Source organism: Oenanthe melanoleuca, chromosome 4, assembly GCF_029582105.1.
Source record: "Oenanthe melanoleuca isolate GR-GAL-2019-014 chromosome 4, OMel1.0, whole genome shotgun sequence".
Lineage (NCBI taxonomy): Eukaryota > Metazoa > Chordata > Aves > Passeriformes > Muscicapidae > Oenanthe > Oenanthe melanoleuca.
Genome location: NC_079337.1, coordinates 66,974,743 through 67,002,519, shown reverse-complemented (window position 1 = coordinate 67,002,519; position 27,777 = coordinate 66,974,743). Strand labels below are relative to the sequence as shown.

The 27,777-nt window shown below is 47.0% G+C and overlaps 1 protein-coding gene across 4 annotated transcripts in view; it reads right to left on the bottom strand.

Annotated features, from left to right (window-relative positions):
• Window positions 1–27,777, bottom strand: part of PTPRA (protein tyrosine phosphatase receptor type A) — a 113,773-nt gene that overhangs the window by 6,115 nt on the left and 79,881 nt on the right. For 3 of the 4 annotated variants that reach the window (XM_056489235.1, XM_056489237.1, XM_056489236.1), the window contains 12 exons: window positions 18,738–18,816; window positions 17,948–18,313; window positions 16,034–16,051; window positions 11,841–11,925; window positions 10,539–10,612; window positions 8,678–8,814; window positions 6,477–6,567; window positions 5,936–6,012; window positions 5,025–5,061; window positions 3,822–3,919; window positions 3,573–3,692; window positions 1,036–1,202 (listed from right to left, as the gene is read on the bottom strand). In XM_056489235.1, coding sequence (XP_056345210.1) covers window positions 1,036–1,202; window positions 3,573–3,692; window positions 3,822–3,919; window positions 5,025–5,061; window positions 5,936–6,012; window positions 6,477–6,567; window positions 8,678–8,814; window positions 10,539–10,612; window positions 11,841–11,925; window positions 16,034–16,051; window positions 17,948–18,313; window positions 18,738–18,816 — 1,349 coding nt within the window. Of the gene's footprint in view, window positions 1–1,035; window positions 1,203–3,572; window positions 3,693–3,821; window positions 3,920–5,024; window positions 5,062–5,935; window positions 6,013–6,476; window positions 6,568–8,677; window positions 8,815–10,538; window positions 10,613–11,840; window positions 11,926–16,033; window positions 16,052–17,947; window positions 18,314–18,737; window positions 18,817–27,166; window positions 27,251–27,777 lie in introns of all 4 variants that reach the window. The other variant, XM_056489238.1, reaches the window with a different exon arrangement.

Sequence of the window (27,777 nt, the reverse complement as noted above, 5' to 3'; positions counted from 1 at the left end):
TCCAAACCATTTTTTCCCAAGAAAACCCCTGGGTTTGTTTCTGGCCAGCTCCAGTTCCCAGTCAGGTTTTACACTGGTTGTTCCTCAGCCCAGCAGTGAAATCAATTTTTGAGCACAGGAATAACACTGCCACACTCCAGCACAGAGCAGGAGAGACTTTTTTTCTCCTTCCACGTTTGGGGGAATGTGTGACTAAAATCTTTGCCAGGATATTTCTTCTCCTTAAATCTTATAATCTCTGGAGCAAGAGGGAATGGCTTCAACCTGCCAGAGGGCAGGGTTAGGTGGGACACTGGGAAGGAATTGTTCCCTGTGAGGGTGGTGAGGCCCTGGCACAGGGTGCCCAGAGAAGCTGTGGCTGCCCCTGGATCCCTGGGAGTGTCCAAGGCCAGGTTTGGAGCACCCTGGGCTAGTTGAAGGTGTCCCTGCCCATGGCATGGTGTTTGACTAGATTGTCTTTCATGAGACCAGCAGACATTAAGGAAAGACAAAACTCTTGGAATCAGCAGCTTCCCAAGAAGACAATTAAAATGAACTTGGGATGGTGCCATTAACCATGATCCAATGGTTATGGATCCATCAATGCCATAACCATTCCACATCTCCTTGCTGCAATGTGGAAGCCCCTGTGGCCCCCCCAGGGTTATTGCTGTGCCTGAAACCCCTCCAGGTGAGGCCAATCTCCATGGCCCTTGCTCCAGGCAATGTCAGCTCAGCACTGCCTTCTGCCAAAGAGAGATGATGTTATCTTCTCATTCCAGGGCAGTGGAGAGCCAAGGGAGATGCCACCAGTGCTCAGTGGGGCTCACTCAGCATCCAGCCAACCCACATGAGCCCTCCAGATCAGTTTTAACACCCTGACATCACTGATTCCAAGAACTTCCTTCAATTAATGCATTTTTTGCATGTCCCCATGAGGATATTTAACACAGGAAAGTTAAATAAAGATAATGAAAAAAGAATAAATTCCTTTTAAACAGGAGATGCTTTCCAGGTGAGCAGGATGGGCAGAGGTTGGCTGTGAGCAGGACTCACCTGCAGTGCACCACTATGGCTCCTGCATACTGGGGATTGCAGGTCTTCACCTTCTTCAGGAATTTCAGCATCCCAATGGGGGTGAAGGGCACCCCAAAGTCAGGCCAGCTGGTGAAGTGGAACTGGGTCACCAGGCGCTGGGGCTTCTTGTTGGTGACATCTCCCACCTGCAGGGAAATGAAAGGAGGACTCAGGTTAATGAGAAATACTCAGGTTTCCCTTCTTCCCCAAAAATTAAGAGAGAGGGAGCTGCAGACCCAGCATGGAGCTGGATGGTTTAAGCAGCAGCATCCACAGCTGAAAGGGCAGCACAGGCTCAGGCTCTGGGACAGATCAGTCTCTAAAAACATGACATTTTAACCGCCCAGCACATCCCACATCCAAGGGGTGAGAGATGCCAGCCTATCCCTGCCTGTGGATCCAGCCTGGCAGCAGCTGCCACATTTCATCTTCAGCAAGCTCACACAGAAGCTGCTGCTCCATCCTTTCCCACTCCTCTGCCCAGATCATCCTTGGATTAAAGGCAGGGGAGGAAAACACACATCCAGGCCACTGGAGTGAAGGATGAGGCTCAGGAGGATCAGCCTCAGGGTGCAGGCAGGTTTGCAGGCACCAACTCTTCCCTGCCTGCCTCTGAGAGCAGCAGGAAAACAGAGTGACTGAAACACCCAGTCTCCTTGGAGGACAAGGAAATGTAGTGACAGATGGGAAAACAATCAAACCCAACACATACAGTGCTGGATTTTGTCTCAGCTGAGGGGATAAATCTGATTATTTTCAGGCATTAAGTGTCTGTGGGTGAGAGCAGGAACCAACACTGCTAACAGCAAGTGTTGGAGTATTGCAGGATGGAATTTCAGGATGGCATCCCTCAGCCTCCCTGCCCTCAGCACAGCCATGCTGGGACCAGGCTGTACCCTGAAGTCTGAAAGTTTTCAACTTTCTGTGCTTTCTGACACTGACCTCAAAAAAAAACTGCCTTTGACTTGAGGCCTTGGAGAAGGCTTCCAAATGTGAGTGACAGAGTTAGAATCACTGGTGTGTGGTTTGAATAAAAGTGTGTAATTTCACATGGTAAGATAGAAGTTCTTGGGCATTGTCTCTACTTCTTTTTCCTCCTTCTTCTTAGTTTTACAGAGTACTTTTTAAATCAAATAGTACTGCAGTGCAAATCACAGGTGTTTAGTTATTAAGACCAAAATATAAATAATATAAATGTTAGTTTTCAATTAAATAGTTAGCCTTTAAAAGACCTGGTAACTAACTAGATATACCTCCATTTTCCTGCTTTGAGCTTGTTAGCTGGAAGTATTGCAAAACTATCTGTACTTTAAATAAAATTTAATGAACAACCAAATCCAAATGCAAAAATTTGTCTCTTGTGCTTCAATCCTAACTCTAAGTAAAAACAGAAAAAAAAAAGCCCAAACCACTAATATGTAATGCCACTAATAATGCCACTATCAGGGAATAGGCACTTGGGGGGAATAAATTCTTAACAACTGTGCTGGGTTGATGTGGCCAGCACTGTGAATTCTGTCCCCATCTGGGTGGGGCAGTGCCCCTGATCTCCTGGCACACATTATCTGCTCATGGGCCATCTTTAAACCAGCTGGGCAATCATCTTTATCTTCCCACAGCCCATCCTCCCTCCAGGAGATATCTCCTGTTCATGGCCACTGAGTCCCAGGGCATGACTGATAAAATTCCATCATCCCATGGGAGATGCTCCAGCCAGGGGAGGAGCCAAGCCTTTCCTACCCAGATCAAAACTGACATTTGGAACACCAGAGCAGCCTTTGCCACTGGATTGCAGAGGAAAGCCAGACCTTTGCACATCATCCCTGCACCTTCAGAGGAAACTGCACCTTCTCCAGGAGCACTGCTCCAGCTGAACCACATCTGCCCCTGCAGGAGGATGCAGCCACCATTGAATGGGACTGTGCCAACACCCTGACTGACTGACGGGTGTCAGCTTGGATTCTGACTCTGGCAGGGTTTGGGATTGTTCTGTGTAATACTGCATTTCTATTTTAATTTTCCTAGTAAAGAACTGTTCTTCCTAATTCCCATATCTTTGCCTGAGAGCCCCTTCATTTCAAAATTATAATAATTTGTAGGGAGGGGGTTTACATTCTCCATTTCAAAGAGAAGCTTCTGCCTTTATTGGCAGACACCTGTCCTTCACACCAGGACAACAACTCTGGTTAAAAATGGGTGCTGGGGGTCATTACATCCCAACTCTGTTCTCACAGAGCCTTGGAGGAGTTGAGGCAGCACCTTTGGGATGCCCAGTGTGGAGGGGAGGGAAGGGAAGGGAAGGGAAGGGAAGGGAAGGGAAGGGAAGGGAAGGGAAGGGAAGGGAAGGGAAGGGAAGGGAAGGGAAGGGAAGGGAAGGGAAGGGAAGGGAAGGGAAGGGAAGGGAAGGGAAGGGAAGGGAAGGGAAGGGAAGGGAAGGGAAGGGAAGGGAAGGGAAGGGAAGGGAAGGGAAGGGAAGGGAAGATGAGAAAATGGGATGGTGAGGTGAGCCCTGGCACCTGCTGGATGCAGAACTTGCGCACGGTGTAATCCACCAGCACGGTCACGTCCTCCACGGACACCCGGATGTTCCCGTAGGTCCAGCAGCCCTGATCCGGCCAGTACTGAGCACATTTACACTGTGGGGGGAGAAAACAGCTGCAGTGAGCTCTGGGCATCCTCACAAGGCTGGGGATGGCTCCAGGATATGCCCCCAGGCACAGGGTGTGCTGGATTTGGCCCAGTTTGGGAACCCTTCTGGCACCGACCTCTTTCCTCTCCTTCAGGTTGGTCACCATGACAATTGTCGCTGTGTTTTGCTCCCAAATCATCCTCCAAAAATCGTTCACTGTTTCTTCCTTTGGTCCTGAGGGGAAGGTAAAACAAAAAATCCTCTTTGGGGTCAACCTCTCACAATCTGGGGGCAATATCCAGTGTGTGAGGTCACACATCATGGATCACCCAACATGTTTTTTCCAATAGGTCACAGGAGCTGCTGTGGTGTCTGGGCATGCCTGATCCAAGGAATAATCCTATCACACAATAGATGGAATTTCTGGGTTTGTTTTATGGTCAGGTATTCCATATTTAGCTCAAGAAGGGGAAACCAGACAAACAGAACATGGATTTGCCCAAGGTCACCCAGGGAAATTGTGGCTGTCCCAGAGTCTGCAGAAGTCCTGCCCTGGGATTTTGGGTTTTGGCCATGGGATCCCCTTTCAGTGTGGCACAGGAACAGTTCCCTGCTGCCTGCCAGACACAAAGTTAACTGAGCCTACACTCCCTTGCCAAGCCTGAGGCTCAGGGTGAGCCAAAAGAGCAGCAGAGCCAAAGCTTAACCTGAGGCTGGAAGTGCTGAGGGACCTGCTCCAGCCTCCTTCTGCAGCCAGAGCCAGGGAACCTGGCCAGGAATGCCCTGACCCACTGGCAGTCAAGAGAGGAAACACAGAACACTCCCATGGGCAGGTAGCATCCTGCTGCTGACATGATCCCCACCTTGTGAGTGGGAATTCTGCTTTTAGGGATGTGTTTGGACTTCTGAAGATCACAAGGACGTTTCTACCCCATCCCTGGGAGTGTTCAAGAGAGCTTGGAGCAACCTGGGATAGTGGGAGGTGTCCCTGTCCATGGCAGTGGAGTGGAATGAGCTTGGAGGTTCTTTCCAGCCCAGACCATTCCATGATTCTGTGATTTGGGGAATTTATTTAAGCATCCCCTAGGAAGCATTTCCAGAGGTCACAACACCCTCCAGCAATGGGATTGCACAGGTAGGACTTCTCTCTGTCCACCAAGACATCCAGCACTGCCTTTGACTGGGAAAATAATTTTGGAAACAATCTGTGGAGCAGCCAGGCCTCCTTTTGACCATCTGCAAGATGCTGTGCTCTGGGTAGAGGGGCACAGCTCCACTGAGCAGAGGGGCCCAGCCCAGCTGCCCCCCAGCACAGAAATGGGAACAGTCAAGAATTTACCTTGTGCAGCAATGAACTTGTTTTTCTCTTGGTACCCCTGTAAGAAAAGAAGAAAAAGGAAGAGAAATTAGTATTTCTCTAACACAAGAGTCATGAGATGCACCTGCTTCAGGAACAGAGCTGGCACCTGCTCTGCTGCTCATTCTCCCTTGTGCAGAGAAGGGAATGCAGCCTCTGAAGGGAGATTCAGCTCCAAAGATGGGCTGAAATATCTGAAAATCCTTGTGCAAAGGGCTGTTCTCCCACAGGAACACCCCCCATGCTCACATAAAGCAGGAATGACCCCACTTGCTGGCACAAGGCACTAATGAAGTGGTGACAGCCCTTCCACTGGAGCCTGCAGCCATAGCATCATGTGAAAATCAGCACTGATGCTTGGAAGAGGGGCTATAGAACTCATAAGGATTGATTTTGTGTATTTTATTTACTGGGGAAGAAAAGGAAAAAGCTCTTTTGAGTCTTGCTTTGCCTCATGTGCCTGCAACTCTCACATGACCCTTGCAGCTGATTGGAGCCACATGGTGACAACCACAAAGGACCCATCTCCTCCCAGGGGCAGAGCAGGGCAATGCTGCTTCCATTTCAGCTGGATTCCTTGAGTTCTTCTTCATCCCCTTCCCACATCCAGCCCTGCAAGCTGGGAAGCACTGATGATCAACTGGCCACACTCTTCCAGGATTTAAAACTGTGTGGATGTGGCACTTGGGGACACGGTTCAGTGGTGGACTGGCAGTGCTGGGGCAGTGTTTGGACTTGTGGGTCTCAGAGGGCTTTTCCACCCTCAAAGATGCTATGATTCATCAGCTGTTTGTTGATCAGAAATGCTCAGCTCCAGCAGGAGTGGTTCCCCAGCCCTTTCCAAACCAGCTTTGTTCCAGGTGGGGATTTCCCCTCCACATCCCCAAACTCACATTAATGAAGGAGGCGTTGATGTAGTCGGAGTCAGGGACCCCTTCCACAGGAGTCAGGTGAACCCTGGAATGATCATCTGGAGGGAAATTAAAACTCTGCATTAAAGACAACCCCCTCCACTCTGCTGGTACCTGGCACAGTGAGAATCCAGGTGTTGGAGTGGAGCCCATGATCCTGGCTCCACTGCAAAAACACCTTTATGGCCCCAAATCCCTCCTCCTTAAAACCAGAGGGGTCCTAGATCTTGTCCAAGGTACTTTTCCTTCTGCAGAGTGAACATCTGAGGACACTCCAAGCCAGCCCACTGCCCAGTGCCACCAGGCAAGAGCTGTCCCTTCTGTCGTTTCCCATTCATTTCACTCTCCTGGCTGCTGAGGAGCTTCTTCTCCAGGTATCTAAAGCTGAAGCAGACACAGCCACCCACCTGGGAGCTGAAATGCCCTCAAACTGTGCCCTTGCCCATCCCAAAACCAGGAATGGGGAGTCCTGGCAGGAGCCCCTGAGTTTTTCCTCCCCCACCTAACCAGCTCTGACACGTACAGGGTAAAATGTTCACATATCTGTTCTTCTCCTTGTTCTCCTCCTTGGAAGCAGCTTCACACGTGGCCTGGATGGGACACGCTGGGAGAGCCTGAAATGACCAAAAAAAAAAGGTTTTTCCATGATGTTTTCATGGCACAGCACGGACAATGTGCTGGCAAATGCCACATCTGAGCATCCTGCCCCAGCACCCACACTCCTCACCTCCACCCCACCGAGCCCAGGGACCATTTAAATAGCTGGGCTGGACCAGAGGGAGCCAATCCCTTTGGGAAGATGTTGGGAATCTCCTGATCCATGGACACGAGGTGGCAGCAAAGCCTCCAGCTCCAAACCCATCCAGCAGCAGCAAGCAGCTCATTCCTGATTCCTGCCCACGGAGGCTCCTGTGACATTCCCTCATTAACAGTGCTGCTAATTGTGACCTGATTAAGCCCCCAGTGCCCCAGCCCACCCAGTGATGGCAGGAGCAGCACCAGGGGACCTTTGGTGGGGGGTACTGGGGTGACAGGGAAACATTTCACATCCTCTTCAAACAGCAAGGAATGTTCTGGAGGTATCCAGCATCCCTTCCTCCAGCTGACAGGATGGCAGGAAGTGTCCAGGGCAATCAGGTATTTATAACCCTAAAAATTCCCCTCCCTGGGCACTCATTGCACCTATTTGGTTTCAGCATGGCCAGGAAAGGGATCAAGTTCTGTAGCAGCTGGACAAAGTCAAGTGGCTTTTTTTTTATCTTCTCCCCATTCTCATGGTGCCATATCATGGCTTGGACCTGGGCTGGGAGCACAGGTCTGATGAGGAGCAGCTGAGGGGGTCCAGCCTGGAGAAAAGGGGGATCAGGGGGGACCTTGTGGCTCTGCACAACTCCCTGACAGGAGGGGACACTGGGGGGATTTGGGATCTGGGAACAGGGAACAGGGACAGGAGGAGAGGGAATGGCCTCAGGCTGGGCAGGGGAGGTTTAGATTGGATATTTGGGAAAATATTTTCACAGAAAGAGTTGCCAAGCTCCAGCACTGGCTGCCCAGGGCAGTGGTGGAGTCACCATCCTTGAAAGTGTTAAAAAAACAAAAGTGTGGGTGTGGCACTTGGGGACATGGGGCAGTGGTGGCCTTGGCAGTGCTGGAAGAATGGCTGGACTTGATAATCTTGGAGGGCTTTTCCAGCCTTAATGAACCTATTCTACTTCTATTCTATTCTATTCTATTCTATTCTATTCTATTCTATTCTATTCTATTCTATTCTATTCTATTCTATTCTATTCTATTCTATTCTATTCTATTCTATTCTATTCTATTCCATTCCATTCCATTCCATTCCATTCCATTCCATTCCATTCCATTCCATTCCATTCCATTCCATTCCATTCCATTCCATTTTTGCATTGATGAGGCAAAACAGATTTATTGTCCCAAGCTGCAAAGCTCAGCAATGTCAACAAAAGGTTGTGGCCATCCCTGAAGAAATGCTCTGGGCTTGTGGGACAAGCACAATAGCTGAACTCCTCACAGCTGAAGGCCAGCCTTTGTCCCATACCTTGTGTTTCAGGGTTAACAGCTCACTGAAATAAGATGGGGTCATTCCTGTTTCTCTGTCAAAGATTTTTTTTTTTTTTGGTTGTTTGTGGATTTAAAGCCATGAGGAGTTGAGAGGTGGGAGGCAACCAGGGGAGCTCTGGGAGACCCCAAGACATGCAGGATCCTTCCTGAACTCAGAAAAATATAACTGTAAAGAGTTATTTGCTAGAAACCCTCTATTTTCTGCCATGAGCATGAGGGTGAATGACTTATCCACCCTCCCCACAGATCCAGGGACAGAATCAGCCCTGCCACTGCTCAAACCTTCAAAAACCAGATCCTAAACCTGAACCCAAATAACTAAAAAGAGTTATTTGCTAGAAACCCTCTGTTTTCTGCCATGAGCATGAGGCTGAACAGCGTATCTACCTCCCCACAGATCCATGGAAAGAATCAGCCCTGCCACTGCTCAAACCTCTGAGAACCAGATCCTAAACCTGAACCCAAATAACTGAAGAGTTATTTGCTAGAAGCCCTCTGTTTTCTGCCATGAGCATGAGTGCCAACACCTTATCCACATTCCCACAGATCCAGGGACAGAATCAGCCCTGCCAGCCCTGGAGAACCAGCCCCTAAGGCCAAGAGCAGAGTGTGGGGCTGAGGGCAGAGCAGAGCACTCACGTTGAACTCCTCTCTGAAGAGCTTGTTGTCGTCGGCCATGCGGCGATTGATCTCCTCCTCCAGCTTGTCCACGGGCAGCGGGGGGTACTTGCGGTTGGTGCTGGGGGAGCGAGCCAGCAGGGGCATGCTCTGGGGCTCTGCAATGACACCAGGGGTCACAGGGGCCACCAGCTGTCCCCTGGGCCCAGCACTGCCCAGCCACACCCAGCTGACAGCAGGGACCCCGTGCGCTGCGGGTTTTGGGTTGGAGATCACACAGAACTCACAGAATTCTGGGATCATCTTGTTCCAGCAGCTGCCACCACAGCTGGCTGCTCTGAGCACTGTGGCACCTGGCTGGTGGCAGCACTGGGGTGGCAGCAGGGCCAGGGCAGTGCCTGTCTCCTGTGCTGCCACTGCTGGGACACCTCCAGTGCTGGGGGCACTTTTTGAGCCCCTCCCAATAAGAAAAACCTGGAGGGGCTGGAGAGAGTCCAGGGAAGGGAACAGAGCTGGGGAAGGGTCTGGAGCACCAGGAGCAGCTGAGGGAGCTGGAAAGGGGCTCAGCCTGGAGAAAAGGGGGATCAGGGGGGACCTTGTGGCTCTGCACAACTCCCTGACAGGAGGGGACACTGGGGGGGATTTGGGATCTGGGAACAGGGACAGGAGGAGAGGGAACAGCCTCAGGCTGGGCAGGGGAGGTTTAGATTGGATATTTGGGAACATTTCTTCATCCAAAGGGTTTTCCAGCCCTGCCCAGGGCAGTGCTGGAGTCCCCACCCCTTGAAGGATTTAAAAGCTGTGTGCATGTGGCACCTGGGGACATGGGGCAGTGCTGGCCTTGGCAGTGCTGGGGGAATGGTTGGATTGGATAACCTTAGAGGGCTTTTCCAACCCAAAAAAATCAAAAAAGATGATCAACTCTCTGGGATCTACACTGTCACAGAGGCAGGACAGGGCACTGAGGACCAAGCCAATACTGGGTTGGAGACCTTGCTTTGAATTCCAGCTTCTCCCTCTCTCATGGGAAGTCTGGCACCACCACTGTGACACAGTTCCAGGAGGGCACAGCAAAGGCAGCTGCTGCTTGTGCTGCTCAGCAAAGCCCAGAAAGGCCCTGGGAGGGTCACACCAACACAGCTGAGGGTTTCTGAGGTTCACACCTCCATTTACAGTGATGTAACACAGGCAGGGAAGGTCTTAGCAGCCAACATAAAATTATAAAGGTGCTGAATTCCAGTTAGTGCTTCTCAGAAGGTGTTTGGTTTATGTGGAAGGAGTGCTGAAAAAGCATCTGAACTGAGTTTAACAGGTCTCTTCACATCTTAATTACTGCCTACACATGGATGATGCCCAACTTCAGACTCTCAGTGTCAGCTCTGGCTCACAGCTCAGGGGCAGAATTTAGACATTATACAGGGCTTTAAAATTGCATCTGTGCATGTTTAGGAGGTACAAAAATGCTTTTATAATTAAAATAAGTGTATTCTCCTGGAAATGTTAGTTTGGTGTCCACAGTTAGTGTGAAGATCTGAGTTTTAATCAGAGACCATCCTAATCTGAAAGAGCAGAAGAATGTTTAATTATTCCCTAAAGATGTGTTTTCCCAAAAAAGGCTCTTATTTGAGTCAAGAAACACTGTGAAAACTCAAGAGGAATGTGAGCAGTGATTTTGGAAGTGATCACCCATTTTTATATCAACCACTTGAGGGCAAACATTCAGTCAGTGGAAGGAAAGCTGGGAAACAAACCTTCATTCTAGCAAAGCCTGCCAAAACCAACAGAAAAACGTGGAGCAAAGGAGATCAGGAAACAACAGCAAAATAGAAATGAAACAATACCTGCCCAGAAAAAGAAGAGGTGGGGGGAGCCTGGGACTGACCTGTGTCGTCCGTGCGGCCGTTGGACAGACGGAAGGAGTTGGAGTGGCTCCCTGCCTGCTTGTACTTCTTGAACCTGCCAAGGGGAGATGGGAAAAGTCAGGGAATTCCACCAGCAAGGCCAGGTCTCCTCTCAGATGAGAGATAACACACTTTCTCATGGCTTCAGGAGTTAGCTGGTGGGTACAGCACCTCTGAAGTCCTGCCTGCGAGCAGAGCTTTGGCTGGAACATCTGGAACAGCTGCAGGAGCCCAGAGGTGCAAACCAGGAGAGGCTTTAAGGGGGCTCCTCACAGAGTCCCTGATCCAGCAGAGCACATAAAGCTCAGGTTGATCTCTCCTGCAGCATATGTGCTTTTCAATTGGAGCAGCTGCTCATGATCCCTTTGCCTGAAATTCAGAGTTTTGCTGAATCACTGGGCAGTGAACACAAACCCTTTTTTTCAGGGCTGGAAGCCAGGTGGGAAGGACTCAAACTCTGCTGCTGCTGAACTCCTGAGGCAAAACTCTCCTCAGGTTCACTGCTGTGAGGGCAGGCCTGGAGCCAGGAGACAGAGGGAAGTTTTCCACTGCTAAGGAAATGTTTTTTTCTTTTTTTTTTTTCCCCAAGACTTACTTCATCACCAAACTGGTGAGTAAATTAAAATGTTTCCTGCAGGTGAATAAAGACATTCTTAGTTCTGCTTCCAGGAGCTGGGAATACTTCATTTTGAGAAGGGCAGATGCTTGGATTCTAAAAAATGGACCTAAGAAGGCTTTAATTCCAATTACAGCATCACCTAACACTCCTCCACTGTAATTCCAATTACCCATTACCTATCAAGCTCCTGCCATTCACAATGAGAGGTGCACAGGGACCATGTAAGGTTTAGTATCCAAACCAGAGTTTGGATGTTGGATCCTGCTTGCTATCAAGATAGAAATCAAGGAATAAATAACACATTGAAAGGGCTTTGTGGCTGTGCTCAGCCTCCCTGGATTACTCAGTTCATCATTTGCAGCCTCACAAGGCAACTTCAGCTGCTTTTCCCCACACTGACAGGGCTCCAGCTCAATCTACCCTGCTAAATGTGACATTTGAGAGGCAGAACAGGAATTCCCCAAACGAGGAGCAGCTTTGCAGAGAAAGGAATAAGCATCATTCACCAGACAACCCAAACATCATTTTCATTCATTGTCCTTACAGGTTTCTTTTCAAAGCACCAGCTGTGTCAGCCTTTAGCTTGGGAGACAAGCACAAAAGGCTCATTCCTGTTCATTCAGGAATTGTTTCTGTCAAACAAGGGAATTAAAGCAGCTCTTACCTCAACATGTACAGAACAATAATAATAAATACTATGACTAGGAGGGAGGACAGGGCCACCATCACAGCTATAATGGGAGTCTCATCTGCAAGAGGAAGAGAGAGGTGTGGTTATGGACATTGGAAAACATCCAGAGCCATCATTTAACAGGGCACAGTTCTACAATTTCTGCTTGAAGATCAATTCTGATGATGATATTAGTAATAAAAACACAATAAATAATAAATAGTATTAAGTGATGTTGCATTTTTTTCAGTCTGAGAGTGAAAACAGAAAAGGCTGAGAGAGCACCACGTGCCTCAGACACTCCCAGGTCAGATTAAAACCTGAAACCACCACTCAGAGCACCTCAATCTCCTCCAAGAGTTGGTCACTGTGAAATTGTGACCTTGCAGATGAAAACAGTGATGGAGAAAGTTGGGACTGGGATATTTTTGGGGTTCCTTCTGCACAATTGAATGTGCACCTAGTGGCCCAGCAGCCACCAGCAGGAATTTCCTCTGTCAGCTGGCAATCCACAACATTTTTCTGCCTGAAACTTAAGGAAAGTTCCTAACAGGCCCATGAATTTGGTATAATATGATAATATTTGATTTGGTATAATATGTGGTGGTTTGTGTATTAATGCTTTCTAACACTACCCTCAAAAGAACACTGCTTTTAACTTGAAGCCTTAGAGAAAGTTTCCAAATTTATGTAATAAAATTAAAATCACTAGTGTGTAGTTTGAATAAAAGTATATATTATCACACAGTGAAAAGTTTAAAATTTGAAATTTTAAAATATAGTAATAAGTATAGGAAAAAATTAACATTCTTGAGCATTGTCTTTTTCTTCCTTGTTCTTCTTAATTTTTAGTAGGAATTTTTAATTAAATAAAAAGTACCACACTGCAAGTCACAAGTGTTTAGTCATTAAGTCAAAAGTATAAATAATATAAATATTAGCTTTTAATTAAGTAGTTAAGCCTTAAAAGACCTTGTAATGAGCAAAATACAGCTCCATTTTCTTGTTTTTAGCTTGTTAGCTAAAACTGCTATAAAACTCACTATAGTATAAAAAAAGAATTAATAAACAACTAAGTCCTCCAAACACAAAAATCCATCTCTTGTACTTCAATCCTATCTCTAAATAAAAACAAACAAACAAAAAAAATAGCCACCAATATTTAATGCCACTAATATGTGGTTCAAACACCCCATGATCCCTGGAATGGGATGGATGGGCTTGGAGCCACCTGGGATGGTGGAAAGTGTCCCTGCCCATGGCAGGGGTGGCACTGGATGAGCTTTAACTTCCTTTCCAACCCAACCATTCTGTAATTATGGAATATTTTGGGTTGGAAGTGATCTCCAAAGACCATCCAGTCCCACCCCCTCCTCTTTCCTCCCTGGAAATAGAGAGTTTAGAGAGGTCAGACACCACCAGACCACCAGGTGTGACCCAATTTCCCCTGCAGAAGCTCCTCAGGGGCAGGCACCTCACAATTCCCTTGCAAAACCACAGATGAGTCTGAAACACTCCATGACCCACAACTGATTTTTTTTTTCCTTTCAAATAAGCAATTTCCATCTTGTGCTGGAGGTCAGTGAATCAGTGCTTGGTGCTGGCAAATCACCTAGATGGGTTTGGAAGCAGCTCCAGGCAGGAGGAGAACAGCCCTGAAGGGCATTTTTTCAGATAAATGTGGATGCCAGCCATGCCAGCTGGGCTTATTTCCATTTTTTATCAGCTGCCTCCATCCAAGGGGGTCACCACACTGTGTCTACACAGCCCCAAGGGCTGTAGGACACAACCCTTGACCCCTTTCCCTTTTCCTTCTGTGCATCCATTTCCCTGCAGATTCCTGCTCCATGTGTCTCAGCAATTTCAGCCAACAGATTTCCTTAGGTGGGGTTTATTTTGTCCATCTCTGAGTTACCCAAGGGCACTCTGATTATATTTCTGTTTTTCCCTTGTGGTGTGAAATCTGGGAATTTTATTTCTAGTAAAACATATGATTTTTGTGACATGATTTCAAAGCAAAGATCCAGTGGCAAACAAAAAAATTAACTTGTCCTGGTTTTGCATGTCTTTGTCCTTCTCATCTCCTGCCCTAATGTGGTAGCACCTGCCACAGCCCAAAGGGAGTTTATTGGGAATTCTGCCTCCTGGAAGTTTTGAACTTTCTGTGCTTTGTGGCACTGACCCCAGGAGAACATTGCTTTTGACCTGAGGCCTTGGAGAAGGATTCCAAATTTGAGTGATGGAGTTAGAATCAATGTGCAGTTAAATAAAAGTGTGTGGTGTCACCTGGTGAAGAGTTCAGAATCTGGAGTTTTTAGATTATAATAAGTATGGACAAGATGGAGGTTCTTAGGCATTGTCTCTTTCTGTGTTCTTCTTACTTCTTCATGATTTCAAGTAGTTTTTGGTTGGATAGTTAGTTAGTGCTGCACTGCAAGTCACAGGAGTTTGGTTACTAAGTCAAAAGTGTAAGTATGTATTAATGTAAGTATTAACTTTTAATGGGACTGTTTAGCTTTAAAAGACCTTGTAAATAACTAAATTCATCTCCATTTTCTCACTTTTGGCTTAACAGCTAGAAGTGCTGAAGAACTCTCTGTACTTTAAATAAAATTTAATAAACAACCAAGTCCAAATGAAAAATCCATCTCCTGTGTATTTTAATCCTGACTCTAAGTAAAAGCAGAAGAAAATTTTAAAAAGCCACTAATAAAATATTACAAGAGCATACAGCAATCCACTTGGAAAAGAGACAAGGACTCCACCTTCTGCTGCCACAGTGCTGGAGCACCCACCACAGTCCAGGGGTTTAAATCTTGTCCTGGCCCCTCTGAGGAGCCACCAAACCCTCCTCAGGTGCTTGGGATCACATCCCAGCTGCAGGCAGAGGTGCTCTACAGGCTGTTCCCTGCACATCACCCAGAGCTGGGGGCACTCAGGGCACAGGGAGCTCACAGCTGGCAACATCTGCCCACAAAACCAGTCACAGAATGATTTGGGTTGGAAGGGACCTTGAAGATCACCTTCCACCACCCCAGGGTGCTCCAAGCCCCATCCAAGCTGGCTTTGGGCACTTCCAGGATGGGGCTGCCACAAATTTTCTGTGCCAGGGTCTCACCACCCTCACAGTCAACACTTTATTCCCAATATCTAATCTCAACCTACTCCCAGTTTGAAGCCATTTCCCCTTGTCCCATCACTCTATGCTCTTGTAAAAAGTCCCTTATTTAAACTGATTTCCTATCTATATTTATATTAACATTAGCAATATTAATATAAATCTTGTTAGGATGTCAGATGGATTCCTGTTTTTTTTTTCTTTGCTCTCAGGAGCAGGGATGAACAGCAGAGAGAGTACAAAACCAGGCCTAAGCCAGGCCAGGTCTGAGGGAATTACACTGAGCATTGCTGCAGAGGCTTAGCCACAATTCAAATGAATTCCCTCAAAGCTTCACCCCTTTTATTCCCTCTGCTAAGTGTGTGCTGCCAGTCAGTGCTGCAGAGCATCCTTCTGCTCCCTGGACCATCAGGGGCTGGGTGAGCCAGGCACAGTGAGGAGCAGAGTCTGCAAAGCTGAAACCCATCAGAACCAGGATGAAAACACAAAGACACAGCTGATTCCTGCAGGTGGGAGCCAGCCCAGCTCTGCCTGCTCCTGGAGTGCTAAAGCCATCAGTAATTGCAAATATTCTGGTAGAGATGCCACTTCTCAGAGCTGAGAGATGGCAAAATGTCCCTAAAGTGCTGTTCTCTTACAAGAAATGGAGTGGTGTTACTGCTTGCCAGCAGAATGAAGGAGAACAATAAAGATTCCCATCATCTGCAGGATGGGTTTGGATCAAATCACATAAGTCACAGTCAATAAAGACAATTCAGCAGCAAAAAAAAAAAAAAGGAAATTTTCTGAATGGCTTCTTAGACTTTGGTCATCCAGCTCCAGGGACATGCTGACATTCTCAGAGCAGGAACAATTTGTATCTAATAGGACATGTACAAATTGAAACAGGATTGTTTTGTTCTAAAAAGGAAAACTCAACAGAAATTAAGATATCAGCATGTCACCAGCTCTTCTAAAGAGCTTGAGAGGTTTCATAAAAGCACATTTTGAAGTCCTAAGGAGAACTCTTTAATAGCAGAACTGGAAATGTTTTTACTGAGTAAAAAGTAATGAAATATAACATTCTTACCTCTTCTGTCAGAGTTACCTGCAGAAAAAGAAAACAAAAGTCTCTTAGCAACAAAGGAAGAAGGCATTTTAGTAAATCAGGAAGGATCAAAGACCAAGACAGGAACAAATTTAGTAACTCTCATCATCTGCCTGTAAATCTTTCCTTTAAAACACTAGCTATAAAACCAGGATGTTAAAATGAATTTCTGAGTAAGGAGAAAGGAACAAATCCTGAGTTTTTTACCAGCAGAACAAGGAGCTGAAGCCAAGCTTTAACATCAATAAACACAACTTACTGTTTAAACCCATAACCAGCAAGTCACTGGTGCAATTCATTAGCACTTAAATATCAAGAGATAACACTGGTGCATAATTTTAGGAGAGTGGCTGAGCCAAGAGCTCAATTAAGAGCTCAGGGCTCAGGGATGGGGGCGAGGAGCATCCAGGGAAGTCTGGACCTGCTGGGCTGGGTGTCTCCTGCAGAGGACACTGGAACAAAGCTGTGCCAGGGAAAGCAGAGCCTGGCTCTCCTGGGGCAGTGCTGCTGGCACAGGCACCCTGGGGCCATGAGATGTGTGTGAAAAGCTGCAGGACAATCCTGGTGGCACTGGACAAGGAGGAACTGATTTTCTGTCCCAGTCCCTTCTCCAGCACCACTAAATTCTGCCATGACTTACACCAACATCTCCTGTTAAATCTAATGACAAGGGCAGCCCTAAAACTGATTTTGCTCCTTGACAAATTCCTTGAGATAAGGAAAGAATTAGGTTTGATTGTTTGTTCTCTGGGCTGACCTCAAGTGAGAAGCCACTTCTGCCCTTGAGGGTGCAATGGCCAACGTGTCATGGCCTACACCAGGGGAGTTCACCAAAACTGGGAACCCAAATCACAAAAAGGCAGTGGAGACAAAAATTATAAATTCAGCCCCCCCCACGAGCAGACATCATATTACAAAATCCAGATATTAGCAGCACTTCAGGCTTCTGCCTCCATCTCTCCTGTATGCAGACTTTAAACCAAACCTGTCCCATGTGTGTGTCTAAGGCTATGCCAGACTCCTCACTCTGCAAAAAAGGATTTGTGTTGGGAAGGAAGCTCAGGAGTGGCAGAACACCACAAAAGCTGGGTTGTGAACTTCCTCCAGCCACATCCCTTCCTATGCTGGTGGCAAAGACAACTTCACTGCAGCCTCGTGGGCTGTGGCTCCCAAGGGCTCCCAGAGGAAGAGGGCACACATCTCACTGATGTGAGACACCCAACAGCCAGCACCCCTTGGGGAAGTGGCTCTTCAGGAATATACACTTGACTCCTCCCTGCATTAACTCCACCATTATCTTGTTTCAGGGTTCTCTATTCCACAACCTAGTTACCAGTCCTGTTTTTCCACTAAATCCCAAGGTCTAGCAGGCACTGCCATCTTCCTGTTGCAAGTACCCAAACTCAAACAATACAATAAGCAAACCTGCCACAGCTCTGCAAATATTTCTGGTCACCTCAGCCTCTTTTTGCCTGATTTTTCACTCTTAACTTGGACTGAGAAGCCAAACTATGTTTTATGGGGTCACTTTCCTGATGTGCCAAGAGGGGAATGAGATCAGGATGGCAACAGAGACAACTCTCTCTCATCTGGACCTTTCAAAGACTGAAGTTGACCAAGGAATGGGGAAAATTAATAATGTAAGGAGGGAATCACAGAATAGTTTGGGCTGGAAGGAAAGATCATCTAATGCACCTGTGGGTATCTTTCACCAAATGATCTTGGCCCACACCTTTGCTCAGATAAATCTCCTCTGATCTGGGCTGTTCAGGGAGTTCTCTTATTCTGTATCACCACGGAGAATTGGCCCCAAAGTTTTTTTACTCAGCAGAACAAAAGAAGAGCAAAGACACAAACCCAGAGGCAGGGTGAAGAAGAGGTGGAGGAGGTTCCTACCATTGTGGGAAGCAGAAGAGGTCTCCTGTGTTGTCAGCACCATGCTGAAATTCCTCTCTGTTGTCCCAGCCTCCGTGCTGGGCACAGTGGAGTGTGGAGCTGAGGGTGCCACGCTGGGGAGCAGGGATGGGGCTGCAGGCACAGGCACAGTGCTCCCCAGGGTGGAGGAGATGTTGAGGCTGCCAGTGGTGGCATTGGGGGAGATCCTGGTGGCTGTGGTCGGAGGAGGTTTGGATGCTGTGGTAGCAACAGTCCCTGGAGTGCTCATGTTGAGTCTGTCTGTGTTGGGTGTGGTCCCATCATTAGGAGCTGCTGTAGAAGCTTTGGGGGAGCTCCTGGGGGAGGTGGGCACTGTTGTGGATGGCTCTGAGAAGGGAAAAGCACAGGGGAACCTCTGTGAGATTCTTTTCTGTGATACTGAGGGGTTTACATGCTGAAGATTCATATGACTTGTAATTATAAGGATAAAGCACCCAACAAATTCCTAGTGCAGGACAAGGCATGTTCTGCACAGCAGGAGGTACAAATGCCATAAAAATAAACCTGAACAGGTGCTAGGTGCTATTCATGGGAAGGTACAAACACCAGAGCCCCTGGAGGTGAGGATCAATATCAGTCAGGGGTAAAACCTGAGGGTCCCATTTATGAGCACCTGAAGCTCACCACCCTCTTTCCAACATTTTATGTTACAGTAACGTGGAGGGCAGAAGGAATGAGACACTGAGCACATCCACCCTCACTCCTTTGATCCTAAAGATGGGATAGAACAGAGATGAGGAGCACAGCTTACCTGCTGTAACGTTGTTAGCACCTACACTTATCAGGCCACTTCCAAGCAAAAGGAGAAAGAGCCACAAATCCATGTTGACCTGGGGAGGAAAGCACAGAACACTAATTTAAAGCCTCATGCCATATCATCCCAAAATAGTCCAAGGTGGGGATGCTGCTGTGCATCTTGTAAAGCTCAGAGGGAGGAGTGGAAGTGTGGCTGGAGAACAAAACATGGAGACATCCCAGTCTGGTGGAGCAGCACAAGTGTCCATGGATGAAGCAGGGAATGGGGGAACTGTGGGAGAGCAGGAGAAGAACAAGCTGAGCACTAAAACCAAGTACCTGCTCTTAAAGAAGATTAAAAAAATGTTCATATAGTGATCTGCAAATGACTGTACTCTGAGCAAACTCAAAAAGCAATTTAGGTGAACACCACAGCAAAGAGCCTTGATCCCCAATGTCCCAGAAGTGGAGGCAGGAATGAAGGAGAGATCAGCTCCCCCTGGCTCAATGACACCTGAAATGTTACAGGGCAGGGGCAGAACACTCAGCTCCACTCAAACCCTGCTGGATTCCCTGTGTATGTGGTCAGAACAAACACTGACAAACAATCCAAGAGCAGCAAGCTCAGGCTGCACGCCCATACTGTACGTGCTTCCCGGGAAATGTCCAGCAGAATTACAGGACGATGACATCAGTAACATCACTTCCACCAGCCCTTTCTAATACAAGATTTTGAAGGTGATTTCTTTCCTCTGGAGACCTCAGAAAGCTCTTGAGAAATGGGTATCATTATCTCCTCCCAAACACCTACAGATCCAGAGGCCCAGAGATGTGAGACGTCAGCGTGCTGGCCAAGACAGAGCCCAGAGCTGCCAAGCCCAGAGCAGCACGTGGCACGGGGCCTTCCAAGGATGGGCCAACACCTCTCCTGTGCTCTGAGCCCAGAGAGGGCCTGGACACAGCCCTGCTCTGTGCCATGGGCCAGCAGCTGCCACACGACTCCCATCCTTCAGGCTTTTGTCCTGTGTCCAGTTGCATCTCCAGGATCTCCCAGGAGAGAGCTGTGAGATCTCGCTGCCAAGTCAGCCTAAGGCACTGCCAAGAACAGGCTTTATTCCCTCCCCCTCTAATAGATCTTGTGTTGTTTGTGCTTCTTCTATTTATTTAAATCTGCTTCATCTAGACCCATCCCAAACTCTGGGCAGAAGGACAACGCTGAAGTCATCCACACGCTGGAAATGGTATCAGCAACACAAGATCCTCCCGCCCCACCTGGGACTATCCTCCCACCAGCACCACCTACTTACATGCATTTCCTCCTCCTCCAAAAGAAAACCTGGCAAAAATCGACCTTACTGAGTGACCAAAAGGTCAGACAAACCCTGAACCAGAAGGAAACCAAGCTCCAGAGATAAGAGCTTTCCACAGGCTCTGTCCATGGCCAGCCCTGCTGCTGCAAGCAGGGCAGGGCTTTCTCCAAGGGTCCCACTGGTGTGAGCAGTCAGGATTCCAGAGGGTTTCATCACCAGTTAAAATATCTGTCTGCATGAATTTGAACTGATTCAGTCCTCCTGTCACTGGTGAGAGCAGCACTGGTCCTGCAATGCCTCCCCCAGGCTGTGCTCCAGGGTGGGATGTCAGGAAAAACCCACAACCAGTGGTTTGATGGTTTGATGACATGTTCCACTCATGGTGATTAACACACCCCACTCAGCCTGGTCAGCAGCCTGCCAGAGTCTGAGATGAGCCTGGTCTACACAGGCTTGGCTTTGGGGAGAAAATTCAGTATTTACAAGGAATAAATTGTTCTCTGTGATGGTGGCCCTGGCACAGGGTGCCCAGAGATCCCTGGAAGTGTCCAAGGCCAGACTGGACAACTTGAAGGTGTCCCTGCCCATAGCAGGGATTGGACCTGGATGGTTTTTAAGGACCCTTCCTACCCAAACCATTCCATAATTCCATGATCTTTGTAACTCACTGCACAACTGGGATTATCTAAGCATCCCACTGAGGAATCCCACAGAAATAAGGTGCTCATCCTGATGGGACCCACGTGCAAGAGCAGGAGGAAGTTAAACACACACTGAATCTCCAGAGAATGGAGAAGATGGCACAGAGATGCTCTGAAAACATCACAAGGGCTGATGAAAGCACCAAGGTCTCATCATCACAGCCACTTCTCTCACTGGAGCCCATCACTGCCACAGCAAGCACACAATGCAAAGGAAAGGGAAAGACTTGGCTCTTCTGGAAGCACTGCTAGGAAAAAAGTGACCACTTGCTGTTTTTTGATGAATATTTGCACAGAAACACCATTCACAGAGGTGGATATAGCTCCTTTCTCTTTCTCCAACTTGTTTTTCAAAACAAAAGCTCTCCTTCATTTGGGATCCTGCTCATTTGAGATCCCCATTCATTTTGAGTTCTGTTTATTTGGGATCCTATTCACTTGGGATCCACAATCATTTGGGATTCCCATTCATTCAGAGTTCTGTTCATTTGTGATCCCACTCATTTGGCATTTGGCATTCCCATTCATTTAGTATCCCATTAATTTAGGGTCTCTATTCACATTGGTTCCTCGTTCATTTGGGATCCCATTCATTTAAGATTCCCATTCATCTGGGATGCCACTTATCCCATTTCTGCTCCTGTCCTGGGCAAGCTCTGCCAGAACCTCCCCACATTCTCATCCCATTTTTCCCTTGGTATTAAAGGAGGACATGGAGGGTGGGAGGAAAGCAGGAAAAACTCTGAATCCCTTCTCTCCTCTCCATTATTGGGAAATAACCCACAAAGGATAAAAGAGTTTGAGCTTATTTCCATAAACTGTGATTGCTACATGGATGAGAGCTACAGGAGATTCCTGGACTGCCTGCAAAGCCCTTTTGGGATGGTGGGATGATCACAGAATTGTTTAGGATGGAAAAGACCCTTAAGCTCCTCAAGCCCAGCCACTGATGAGGGTCTCTCCTTCGCAGCACGATGCTCTGGGATTACATCAGCAGGCAGGGAGCTCTAAACCCCTCTTGATTCTACATTTAATCAGTTCATTGATCCATGAGTGGATTGCAGGAGGAGGAAGGGCTTGGCAAGGGGAGATAATGCTGGATTTCCCCAAGCCTTGCCTCGCTTTCGAGAAGGAACAATCCGTGCAGAACCTGAGTTTTTATGGCTTTATTACTGTGACTGCCAGAGGAATGGGATGCTGGGAGCATCCCAGCTTGCTGAGGACATCATTACCCAAAAATCCAAATCCCTGGAGTGCCCCTGTGACCGGCTATCAGCTGCTTTATCACCTTAAAACCGGATCTGGAGCAGGGAGCAGGCGAAGAGCCCTGAGCTGAGCGAGGGCTGTGCCAGCCCAGCTCCCAATTCCCAACCCCTGATTCAAACACTCCCTATTCCCAAAATATCCATCAATAAACGCCAGCAGCTCGTCCTTCCCCGCTCCTTAACATGAAAAGCCTCGGGAGTCCTACCCCAAAAACGCTGGAGAAACCCGAGTCTCCCCTCCCCCTCCGTGCTGCTCTCGGAAACGGAGAGGAAATACTTGTAATGTTATCAACATAAACACAGCTCCTGGCCGGCTGCAACATCCTGTGAGCGCTGCAGAAAAACACCCTGACGTCAGGGCCGGCTCTGCCCAGCTCACAGGAGCTGCCTCTGCCCCTGTGCTCAGCAGGGGCGGGATGCTCTGGGTGTGAGACCTTCTGTTTTCAAAGGTCAGCCTTGGAAACCTCGGGAATTGCCACTGGTGTGCCCATTAATATTATAGATATATCTACTTTATATATCTATATCTATATCTATATCTATATCTATATCTATATCTATATCTATATCTATATCTATATCTATATCTATATCTATATCTATATCTATATCTCTACATATATATATATATGTCTAGATATAGATATATATATAAATTACATATATATATATGATATTTATGAGCACATCAGTGGCAATTATCCAGGTTTATCTATATATAGATATATAGATTATATATAGATATATATAGATATAGATACAAAAATACATATATCTATATAATATTTATGGGCACACCAGTGGCAATTATCTACGTTTATCTATATATATAGATATATAGAAATATAGATTATATATAGATAGATATAGATACAAAAAATACATACATATTATATATATATATGTGTAATATTTATGGGCACGCCTGTGGCAATTATCTAGGTTTATCTATATATATAGAGATATATAGAAATATAGATTATATATAAATAGATATAGATACAAAAAATACATATATTTATATATAATATTTATGGGCAAACAAGTGGCAATTATTAAGGTTTATCCATCTATACATAGATATATAGAAATATAGATATATATAGATATAGAAATATAGATCTATATCTAGATAGATAGATATAGATACAAAAAATACATATATATATATTTATGAGTACACCAGTGGCAATTATCTAGGTTTATCTATAAATATAGGTATATAGATACATAGATAATATATAGATAGATATAGTTATATAGATATAGATACAGATATATATATATATGTAGTGTATGTACACTGCATTCTTCCATAAACTTCTTGGGATCTTCCTTGTAGGAAAGGCTGGATTTTAAGCTGCAGGATGTATGTTTTAAAAGAAGCAGATCTTGTCAAGATGATTGATGCCAGAAAGGAGAAAAAAAAAAAAAAAAAAAAATAATCTCTTTATAAAGTAATAAGTGGCTTGAAAATACCAGTGCTGGTGCTGCAGGGGGGTCAGGCTGCAGGATCACCCTGCCGTGCCTCCAGAATGCAAAGAATTAGAGTTCATTGCTGCAGAAACTGCCCAGATCCACAAAGGCAGGATTTACCCCCACCTCTGACATATTCCTAATTCCTGGAAAATGAGGCAATCTTTTTCTGTGTGCACTGAGGAGACACAACCTGAATTCTAACCAGCTCTGCTGGGACCCCTGTCAGCAGGAGGATGCTGAGAGACAGTGCCTCAACTGAGGCTGCCTGGTGCTGGCTCCAGCTGCAGTGAAAAATAAAAATAATGTTCAGTTTTCCTTTTTATTTGTTGGCAGGGGGAGAGGGTGCAGAACTGGGAGCAAGGTTGGCTCTTTGAAGCAACTCACAGTAGGGCGAGAACAAGCACGAGCATAAAGAAACGGGAAAAAGGTCATTTTTTAAATTCTTTTTGGTGGCAGCAAGCCATCAGCATGTCTCAGCCACCCTGGAAAACAAACCTCTCCCCCTCCCTGCTCCTTTAAAATCCTGTTTGTGGATTTGCAGCCTCTCCCTGGAGCTGTGATCCACAGCAGAGGAGTTTGTCTGACAGCAGGGCAACTTCATCACAACCCCAAACCTCTCGATGGGATGCAAAGGATGTAAAAGCACACATGGAACAGCCGAGGGCTGCAGTGAGCTGGCCATCACAGGGGGAGAAGAATTGACTTTAGGGAGGAAAAAGGGTTTTGTTGCACTGAAATGCAGTGACTAATTCCTTGCATGTGTCTCCGAAGCTGAAGCGAGGCCTTTGATGTGTCACACTGAACATTATCCCCCACCCTCTGCTGTTCCACTCTTCACCAGAAAAGATGAATCACAGCAGCCATTCACCCTTTCTGAAAATCCATTTAGTTTTCCGTTTTTTTTTTTTTTTTTTTTCTTCTTTTAAATAAACAGGCAGCTTCCACACGAGTGACAGCCCCTGTATGGAGGAGCAGGATGAGCCTCTGGGAAGGACCTGGAGCTTGGCTTTCCTCACCTGCTCAACCTCCCACAAATCAGGATTTGCTCACGGAATGGTTTGGAAGGCACCTTAAAAAGTTCCAGTTCCAACCTCTTGCCATGGGACACCTTCCACCAGCCCAGGCTGCTCCAAGCCCCATCCAACCTGGCCTTGGATATTTCCAGGGATCCAGGGACATACACAGCTTCTCTGGGCACCCTGTGCCAGATCTTTAACAACCTCACATTAATGAATTTCTCCACCTAATTCTGCATTCTGGCAGTGTGAAGCCATTTCACCCTGTCCCATCACTCCAGCCCCTAGTTCAAAGTCCCTCTCCAGCTCTCCTGGAGCTCCTCTTGGCACTGGAAGGTTTTTGAAAGCCTCCCTGGAACCTTCTCCTCTCCAGGTGAGCACCCCCAGCTCTCCCACTTGTCTCCAGAGCAGAGGGGCTCCAGTTCTTGGAGCACTTTCATATCCTTCAGTTCAACAGGTGAACACACACTCATCTTTCAAAGAGAATCACCATGATATGTGCAAGGAGGGAACCCAACCCTATTCCCATCTGGATTTCTGGGCATCTAGAAATCTGTCACTTAGGATAATGTTAAAATCTGTTAAAACCTGCAGGGAAGGTGCAGAGAGGACAGAGCCAGGTGCAGAGAGGACAGAGTCAGGCTCTTGCCAGTGGTGGCCAGGACAGGACAAGGGCACACACTGAGCACAGGAGGGTCCCTCTGAACACCAGGGAACAGGTTTGGGGTCTGGGGGTCACCAGGTGCTGACACAGGTTGCCCAGGGATGTTGTCCTTCCTTGGAACTACTCAAAGTCTGTCTGGACACTGTCCCGTGCAACCGGATCTGGCAGCTCTGCTGGTGCTGGAGGATCAGATGACTTCCAGAGGTTTCTTCCAAAATCAATCACTGTGATTCTGTAACTGCCTGTCCTGTTCACAAACTGTTCACAAAGCAAAGCTGCTGGGATTGAAGCTCTCAGTGGAGTAAGAAAGCACCCAGCACTGAGTAGGAGATCTCTACACTCTGCAGGATGTTGGAAGGGATTCAAAAGGATCACCAAGCCCAACTCCTGATCCTGATGCAGAAATGGTGACAGTGGGTACCAGTCACTGAACCAGAGAATGGTCTGGGTTGGAAGAGAGCCTAAGGATCATCCAGTTCCACCCCCCACAATTAGTCCCTGTAATAGGCACATCAGACCTTACTCTTCTGTAATATCTTACTTTTAGAAAAGAATTCTGTCCCTGCATGCTTAAAATCAAGCAGATACTAGCAAAGAGCCTACAGACTTAATGGTCTCATGTTAAAAATATGGAAATGAAAGCCAGGGGATGAGGCTACATCCCTGGATGAAGCCAGGTACAGAACTGTGGCACATCTAAGACCAAAGCCCTCAGAGATCCTTGTCCATGGAAGGGCATTTCTGTCACAGCCACTGCCTGGAAACTGCCCCAGGTGCCTCAGAGAGGAAGAGCTACAAATACAAATTATTTTCCTAATAATAATTTTCCTAATAACTCTCATAATTAGGACAGGTTTAATTTGCCCTCAGCCACTCTTTTCTCCTGGTGCCACAGATGTGTGATCATGGGAATATGTGCCTGTTGCTACAGCAGAATTAAACTGGGAACAAATTATGGGAGAGATAGAGGGGACGAAAATCTTCCTGGGCCTGTAGCAATGGAGAATGACCAGAGGGAGAGGGTTTCCTAAAGGACAGAGCATCGAGGTGAGAGCCAAGAGAAGAAGTTTTGAGGAGGACAGCAGAGAGCTGAGCCTGAGGGAGCTGTCAGGGCAGGGAGGAGGAAGGTGAAGAACCAAATCCAAGCTTTGACCAGGAAGAAGATGCTGGGATGAAGGTGAGGGATGGGGGGAAAGCAGCAGCTGTGCTGCCAAGGGGAGAGGGAGGTGAGAACTCCTCTAGGATGATGAACACAGATCTGCCAAAGAAACACCCCCAGAACTTGTAAAAACCCCTGGCTGGAACAAGACCAGCTCCTGTGTGATTTCCCCACGGGATCAGCGCTGCAGCCGCAACACGGCACCGGGAGAGGCACGGGAGGAGCTGGCTCAACTCATTATTCAAAACCATTAATTAATTATCAAAACAAAACAAAACAAAAAAAAAAATCAAGGCACACAGGAATGTAATTCCTTAAATATCCTGTTCTAGGGTGTCCCCTCCTAAGTCCCAGGCGTGTACAAAGAAACATTCAGCTGTGAAAAGGACTGGTTGCTGTTGATGGAGGAGTCAGGATGAAGGATGGCCATTATTCAGCATGACAACATCCCCACCTAGCAAAATGCCTTTCAGAGAGAACGGTGCGTGGGGAGGAGAAATAAAAAAAGAAAACACCAAAAAAATTAAAAAACAATAATGAAAAAAATAAAAGCACAACATTTGGGCTCAGGACTGGGGTGCCAAGACTGAGCCGGGAGCGCTCAGGCAGGGAGGGCTCGGAGCATCCTGCTTAAAACAAAGGTGTCGGAGGGGGATCGCTCACATGACAGCCTTAAAATCTCATTGCAGAGGCTCGGCCCCGATGCAAACGCATGCGTTGGGTCATGCAGCTCTAATCTCCGTGGTCGTGCTTACCCTGAATCCTCCCGGGCCACCTGCAGGCGCGGGGACAGCCCGCCCGTCCCCCGGAGCAGCCCCGGGCTAACGGAGCCGTGCGATCCCCGCTCTCACCTGCGCTAATTCTGCACCGCTGCTCCCTTCAGCCCTGTTGCCACAGTAACACTTGTGGTGTAGCCGAGATCACTGATTATGAAACTAAGAAAAAAAAAAAAAAAAAAAAAAAATCAGAGGCTGCTAATTAGGATATACTCCAGTTCTCCAAAAGCTCCATATTAATGACATTAGGGCTGCGAGTGCAGGGAAAACAGACGCCAGGAAGAATCACCTCGGTCAGCACCCACGGCCAACAGCTGCTTTTTTTTTTTTTTTTTTTTTTGGTCTTTTTTTTTTATAGACAGGTCTTAAAAATTCAGCCTGTAAATTCCCTGTAAGATCGACTTGTTTTCCTCCTCTTTGAACAAACGTGCAAGACTCGGTGGAACAGTCTTTACTCTTTACATATATTTGCATGTATTAGACTGGGGGGGAAAAAAAGGGTTGAGGTACAAATGGTGACAGCACCTCCTGCATCTCTCATTAATTGTGTTTCTCTGTTTTCCAGATAAACTAAAAAACATGATTTTACCAGTGGCTGGGAGGGTTTATAGATAAGGTTTGCAAATAAGGGGAACTGGATTTTGAAGCTTTTTCCTCCCTGACTCCTGCGAGTGCCAAAAGCATTG